General features: G+C 54.4%; 1 protein-coding gene across 1 annotated transcript, besides 2 other annotated features; it reads right to left on the bottom strand.

The window, feature by feature from the left end:
- Window positions 1-243: 243 nt before the first annotated feature.
- Window positions 244-4,026, bottom strand: Tco025E_08368 (putative myosin heavy chain; the record flags this gene model as incomplete). The annotated part of the gene is made up of 1 exon (XM_029375218.1): window positions 244-4,026. One exon carries the CDS (start codon window positions 4,024-4,026, stop codon window positions 244-246), a length of 3,783 nt encoding a protein of 1,260 aa, XP_029224679.1.
- A 2,653-nt stretch (window positions 4,027-6,679) lies between these two features.
- Window positions 6,680-6,708: a microsatellite.
- Window positions 6,709-7,554: 846 nt separating this feature from the next.
- Window positions 7,555-7,573: a microsatellite.
- Between the last annotated feature and the right edge of the window lie 165 nt (window positions 7,574-7,738).

Genomic DNA, 7,738 nt, shown 5'->3' with positions numbered 1-7,738 from the left:
CTGGCAATCTCCCCCGTCACCACACAACCGGCTCAGCCATGTGGGTGTAAGCAGTGAGCCGTAAGCGCGAGCTCAGTCGTTCCAATAGCAAAAAAAAGAATGCACTGGTGATGATGCTGGTACAATGTCAAAGAGTAGCATTGCATTGTCCTTCCACGCATCCGCCCGCCCCATTCCCCCCGGCTTTTCCCGCGCGACTACGAAAAAGAGGGAAGGCGACGGTGAGAAAGGGGAACAGGGCCCTCAGATTTTCGATCCATCGTACACGGACTCCCAGAGCGACATCATATCCCTCTGCAAGACCCATTCCACTTCCGGGTCCCGCTCGTCCCTCGTGCTGCCTGAAGTCACCTCGCGATGAATGGAAGGCGCGAGCGGCACACGTGATGCTGTGCGACTGCCTCTCGATGCAGGCGTCTTCACCAGCCCGAGTGCCGCGTAGTCGTTCAACACCTCCTCCGGCACGCCCCGCTCTCCGGCACAAGAACCCAAAAATGGCATCTCCGAGGGAGGAAACGATCGTGACCGCAAACACAGCTGTGAGGCCACATGACGCCGCTGCTCAACTTCTTCCTTCAGCCGGGCCCGATCGGCGATACGCTGTTGTTGCTTGTCCAAGTGGCGCCGTATGTTTCTCGCCTCCAGGTGTTCCCGGCGCCAAAGCGCCCGCTCCCGTTGCTCCATCTGCACCTCCTCTTCTACTCGCTGCTGCATCTGACGGGTCTTGATGACCTCCTCACGTATGACCTTTTCACGCTCGGCGTCGATATCCGCCTGGCTGCGGCGCGACACCGCCTTTGCACGGGGCGCTTGTCGCTGCTTTTCACGCAGGCGGCGATGCTCTGCCTCGCGACTCAGCCTCCCCCGCTCCATGGACGCCCGTATTCCCCTCCTGTAGTATTCCCGCATTTCCGCCTCCCTCCGGACCTCCTCCTCTTTCTGAAGTCGTGCCTTATCAAACATCGCCATCTCCCCCATCGCCCCGGTTAGCTCTGAGGTCAGTAGCGCCATCGCCTCCCTCCACTGCCGCTCAACACGCTTCGACGACCGCATCGCCTGACGCGACAAGAAGGCCAAATGCTCCGCACGCCCCTCGCAAGACCGCAAGAGCAACACCTCGCGTTCTTTCTCCAAGGCCTCACGCCGTGGCAATTCTGCCGCTATGCGTTCTCTAATGCCAGCCAGTCGCTTCTCCTTTAGGTACGAACGCCACGCCACCGCCAACGACCGTCGCTGCAGAAAACCACGCCCCGCTCGTGCTATGCGCTGCGCCGATTCACTCTTTGCCAATTTGCCCAGCGTCTGCAACGCCCGGAGCGTGCTCGAGCGCAGAAACACCTTGCTGACTCCAAGCAACAAAGCCCCATCCATACAGCACGGAAGAAACTCGGTCGCCAAAATACAGGCCTCTCGAAAGCGTGCGGCGTAGACGGCGGCATCAAATGCCGCACCATTCTGTAATCGGGTCTGCTTACTCAACAAGGGGCACAATGGAGTTTTTTCGGTTGCTCCTCGTGAACCAGAAACATCAATGTCCCTCCCGATGCCAACCTGCTGAAACGCATCACAGCAGTAACCTCGCACCGCAAGAGAAAGGTACTTGCGCGCAAAAGACTTGTAGCTAAGACTCTGGCAGTAGCCCTGTCCAAACAACATGAGCGAACGCAAAATTGCTCCATACTTCAACTGTGCAAGAACAAGGGTCGCGTCAAATTCATGCGGACTTTTATGCCTGTTCGGTTTAATACATCTAATCCAGAAGAGTGTGGAAAGCTTCAGCCTCGTCATGAGCAACTCCATTTGCGAACGAAACTGCTCAATTAGCGTGGTGGCGTACGAACTAGGGGCAAGCCCACCTCTGATGCCCCCCTTCATCGGTGACCCACACTGCGCTGTGCGGCTCACAGAAGCGGCAGCAGAGATATCCTGGAGAAATCCATTGCGGCTTGCGGTGCATATCGACTCTGCCGCGGTAGAGATGCGGTTTTTTGCAGACATGCTACCGGTGTCGTATACCACAGTCGCACAGAAGTGCTGGAGCGACACTTTGGCAGGACCTGATCGATGTGGTCGCACTAAACCCGGAAAACGTTTTTGGAGGGAAATCAGCGATGCGGCCAAATTAGCCCCGCTTTCCGGACGGGAGCGCTGGGCAAGAAGACTATCATCATTGATGATGCTCAGCACTCCCTGCGGACGTTGCACAAGGAGCTCAAAGGTGGAACCGCGCTCCAGTCTCCACTCGGACGGCAACTCCATGTGAACCCCCTCGCGCCTTGCCTCGGCAAACAAGCTGTCAAACGTCGTCTCTTCATACAAACGCTGCACCGTCTCATTCGCGTAGTTGATCAACAGCTGCTCTAGTTCGTTGCTGCCGCATGCGTCCTCCTTGACTTCAAAGCCAAAGATGTCCAGTACGGTAAACTCGCCACACCCCGCCTCCACCTCTGCAGTCGATGGGCGCAGCGCCTCATTGATGCCGCGCAGAATGTACTGAAAAAGGGACTCGTAGAGGTGTTTTGCAGTGGAGTCGCGCGCCACCTCGGCCGCCCCACAGTGCAGCTCCCGCACCTCGCCTCCCAGTCGCACCGTCGTGAGGAGCGTCGCCAGAGAGAGGTGGGGCTCCGTCAAGGAAAACCCAAGCAGCCGCGAGGCCGTCTCCAGTGCGGGGACCGAGGCAGGGGCAACAGAGGCGGGGGCAAACAAATCGCGCGCCGTAAACTCGATATTCAGCAGGTGGAGCACACCACACAACAATTGCAGAACCATTGCCACTTTATCGTCATTAAATCCAATCCACCTCAGGGCCACACGAAACTGCGCGAGCGTGTACGGGGGAAAGCTTAGCGAGAGCTCATGCGCACCAGACTGCATTGCACGGAAGAGAGCCGGGTCCCATGTGTCAAAGCGCTCTCGCTCCTCCGGTGTTAGTCCGTGAGTTCCGTCAAAGAGCGTGTTAAAAATGTGGAACGTGGACTCACCTGGTGGGCGAGCCGCCAACCGAGATACCTCCAAGAGGAAGCACTCAACTTTGGCGCCAACGCCTTCTCCGGTGCGTGAATTTACAAAAATCGTGACACACTTTGCAAATCGAGAGGAGTTGTTATTCAGCGGCGTCAAGGCGTTTCCAAAAGACTCAAGTAGACAATTTGTTGCGTCAAGGATATGCAACAGGTGCCCAGACACAGAGGCTGCAGGAGACGATGAAGTCTCCTCCGTGCCAGGGGCCCGTTGAGTAAGCAGATGTTGAAGAACAAGCTTTGCAGTTTCCGTCTTCCCTGCCCCACTATCGCCTGTTACAACAAGGGCCACTGGGCTTGGCGGTAAGGTGGCATCCAGTTCAGTTTCTGGGGCAGCTCCATCACCGTCGTTTTCCCGGCTCTGAGTGCGGACTTGCGGCACACATAGCGCCTCTCTCATTGCTGCCACAATATGCTTTGGGTGTGGGGCATGCGGCGGATACACCGTCCGCTGGTACGGATTCACTGCCAGCAAAACTCGGTCCGTAAAGGTGTAGTGTAATCCAGCAGAATATCGCTCTTGTAAAGAATAAAGCAAAGCCGCATCGCTCGGCTCGGGTAATTTACACAAATCATTGAGGTCTAATGGCGATCCTTCATAACTGTACCGGCGCACGCACGCTAGTGTTGTATGGACACGACCTCCACCCAAAACACCTCCGCGACCAACCCTTTCTACCACAACAACACGATCGTCTGTCTTCATAGTGTTGCCTCCCGTCCCCCCATTGGCGGTGGCCGTTGGCAGAACCTCAACAACTCTCCCCAACTCCCACGCTGCGGCGGAGGCGGCCCCGGAAGACCCTGCCGAATTCGGCATAAAGAGCACCTGAGCTCCAGGACTCCACTCAGCCTCCACTGAGGGCGCCTGAGACGACGTTGGGGGCACGGCCTGGGAATCGCCTCCGTGCAGAACGGCGTCGCGGTTCGCGCCGGCCCTGCTGTCGCTCTCGTCGCTGGATGATGAGACGTACGTCACCGACCCCGCCCGTCCGCCATGGCGCATCGCCAAATCCGCGCCGCTGCGAGTCGCGCAGAGAAAGCAAAAGCCAGGGATCGCAGCAGCGAGAAAACGCACGCAGACGCGCAGAGAAAAAAAACCACGCTGATAGAAAAAAACAAAAGGAGCGGAACACAAAACGCATGCACCAAATAACAAAGATGTCAAACCAACAAGACACAGGGAGAGAAAATGGCAGGGCAAAGCAGTGGAGGGAGAGAGAGAAGGAAAAAAATGGGCAGGCATCGGTGCAGATGCAGATGCAGAAGCAGGGAAGGCCGGCACAAAAGCTGCTGGCAGCTCCACCATTCCCCAGAAAGGGGCGTTCCGAGAGGAGTAAGCGCCCTTTCCTCTGCTGCTGCAGCGTCATGAGACAATTGAGCAAACAAACAAACAAAAAAAAATTTCCCAATATTCATATTGAAAAGCAAGATGATTTTAGGGTCTTTATTCGTCTCCTCCCATGAAGGATGCCGCATCGGCGGCGAAGCCCGCACTTGAGGGACGCTGCAGAAAACGCAAAACAAAGAGGCCGTTGAGAAATTCACCGCATCTTCGGCGTCATTGAAAAAATAGAAAAAATAAGAAAAAAGGCTCGCCGCTCCTCCACCGCCGCCAGAGTCACCGGTGAGCCCGCAGAAGCAATGCTTCGAAAGGACGGGGGAGCGCGACGGTGCGCGGAGGTTCAGGGGGCGGCTCAAGAAAAATGTAACACGGCATCGCGGCTCCGTTTTGTGAGATGTTGTGCCCCCCCCTCTCTCCCCTCTCCAACGTTCATGTCCTTCAGTCGTCCATCCTTCTTGGCCAGGCAGCCTCAAGGCCCTGCCGACCTTTTCCCTCTGTGCACCTTCACACGGTCCCCGATCGCCCAACCGCACACAACGGGGGGAATCGTGCCCCCTACGGCCAACTGTCGCATCCTAACAGAGTGACCGAAACGGTACCGGAGTGTTATTGCGGCGCCTTAGTCTTTATTATTATTATTTCTTTCTGATGAGGAGTAGCTGACAACTATTGCCTTCACTGCCGTCCCGCCAACGTTTTCTATCAGAAACAGACAACATTTATAGGAAAAAATCTGCCGAAATAGAAAAGAAAAAGAGAAAAGAAGAAAAGAGGCACACTATTATTTCAACAAACCTAGTTGGTTCTCACTGTTTTATCGTTCTCTCTCCTTCTCCCCGACCCACCCCAAAGGTTCCAGTAAAGCCTCGTCTCCCACGGGGCTGAAGCAAATCAGGCTGCTATCATGATATAACGATTTGCGAGTTATTTTGATATGATGCAATCCGCCATGTGACGCCAAGCAACAAGGACCACAGCGCCCCCCTTCCACTTCATGGGGCTGCTGTTTCTCCAAAGTTGTTGTCTTCATCAATGGCTGTACATCGTCTTCAGAGACATAAACTCCGACGCCTTTTTCGCTTCCTCTTCGACATGCGGGTACGTGATTAATTTTGCATATAAAAGCATATATATATACGGGTGTGTGTGTGTGTGCGCGCGCGCTTTTGTACACGAGCAACCCCATCCTTTTTCGTTCACCAGTGCCCCACTCTGCCGCAACATGCATAGGCGAGGGAACTCTTCCCACACTCCTCGAAGAAAAAAAGAGTTTTTTTTTTGTTGTTGTTCGTGGTTGTTGTTGGTTTTTTTTTCTGCCTCTTCTTTGGCCTCCTTTTTGTTCTTCGAGGTCGTTGCGTGGATCTGGTAGCTCCTCCACAACGTCCTACGCAGTTCTCTTCCCACAACTATGCTTGCACCACGCCGCGCGCAGACTTGGCTTAGTAGTGAACTGATAGAGAAGTTCCCCTCACTTACCAGTTAATCATTGCTTCAGATAATTGCCGGGGATCATGCTCTTTTTTATATATCATTTTATTTCCTCCTGCCCGCCTTTGTCTGTTCCTTTTCGTTATTTATTTCCCCCCCCCCCCCCTTCTTCTCCCTCTCAGCCTTATTCTTCCCTCAACTGCCATTTATTTGCCTACTTACTCTACCTCCGTTGTTCGTGCCCTCCCTCGTTTGTTTGCTCCTCTGTTTTTTTTTTTTACTTGTGCGCAAAGAGTGCGTGCACCTCGCCTTTTTTTTTTCCTTCACCACCACTATTTCGTGTGTAGCTGTGGGCAAGCGCCTCTGTGCCTGTTACCCGTCGCAGGGCACTACCCGTCTGCACCCCTGCCTGATCTCTGGTCTCCTTTTCCCTTCTTCGCAGCACCCACCCACACCCTTCGTTGCTTACTGGAGCCGCTCTCTGCGCCGCGGTGTCGCCTGCCTCCTACCCAGGCGAAGACGCACGCCCCTCCCTCCTCACCCACACCTCCGTGTCTTCGTTGCCTCATCGCACGCAAGCGTGGCGAAATTGGGCCTCAGCATCGTTCCCTCCTCCTTACTGGCATCCGCCGTCTTTCTTTTTCCCCTTTTTTCTTTTTTCTTTCATTGCTTTGCCCCCCGTCAAGTTTTGCTCCGCCGCCGTACTTCACCGCCTTGCGTGTGCCGTGGAGTTCAGCGTAAGGGGAGTCGGCAGTCCACACATCAAGAAACAGTCAAACACGGGGTCACACAGACACACACACAAAAAAAAAAGCGCGTGCGTGCCGCTCCGCAGCCAATGGTCAGGTTGCGCCGCCCACCCACTCCCCTCGGCCCTCTCCCGCAGTGCTGCTGCTGATGCTGCTTCTCGTTGCTCTCCCGCGCACGCCCCGCGGAGTGAGAATAAAAAAAAAACTTGACGACGCCGTCGCCGCAGAAAAGATTCCATGGGGTGGAGCGCGCCGAAGCAGACGCAGCACTGCGGGAAGGGGAGGCACAGAGTCCGCGCCAGTGATGGCGTGAAACGAGGAGAATCGAAACCAAGAAAGAAAGAAAAACAACAATAAGAAGGCTGCGATGACGACACCTCACCAGCAAAACGAAAATCATAGGGGGAAAGGGGAGGAAGTGGGAAATGGCCATCAATCGCGAGCAACGGCGGAGACGGATAGCGCTGAGGAGGCGCAGAAAATGGGATATGGCACCCACACCCACAGAGAAAGGTGCCAGTGCCCCTTTGCGAACCCTTCATATACATCCAGCGTGTGATTCAGCAAGCGCCACGAACACGCGTCGTCATATTTTTATATCCCCCCACCGCAAACTCCTCCCCGCCGCCCTCGTAAAAGTGTTGCCTGCCAAACTTTCATGGCGCCGGTCAGTTCTCACACCCCAACGTCCAAAAAGGCGAAGAGAAACAAAGCGAAAAAAAAAAGAATCAAAAAGGGAAAATAAAAGCAAAGCTATTCTAACGAACGAACATGAGCGGCGTCAACGCTTGTAAAGAAAAGGTTGAAAAATGGCGGCGCTTCAACGAAGCACGCGCCGAAGGCTGGGAAAGCAGAAAAGTACAAAAAAAGGCATTTTGAGCTCAAACCAGTGAAAAGAAGGGGCTTTTTAGCACATTTCTTTCAATTCTTCCTGTTGCCCTGATGAATATTAGAAGACGCGGCGAAGGCAAGAAAGAATACGAGCAAGCCCAGTAAAAAAAAGTGGCTGAAGATATATATATATATATATAAACGACAGTCAGTGAGAATAATGTTTGCTGTATTTGTTGCTGTTTCCCTTGGTAAGGCAAGAACTCCCGTCGCCTCTCTTCGCACAGTGTCTTTGAAACTCGATTATTCCCCGCCCCCGCACCCACGCACACAAAAGCGCGCACAAACACACATGCACCACAATA

The sequence above is a fragment of the Trypanosoma conorhini genome (genome assembly GCF_003719485.1).
Source record: "Trypanosoma conorhini strain 025E chromosome Unknown Tco_14.4_contig_00763, whole genome shotgun sequence".
Classification (NCBI taxonomy): domain Eukaryota; phylum Euglenozoa; class Kinetoplastea; order Trypanosomatida; family Trypanosomatidae; genus Trypanosoma; species Trypanosoma conorhini.
The sequence above is the reverse complement of the archived record's forward strand: the minus strand, read 5'-3'. Positions and strand labels throughout refer to the sequence as shown.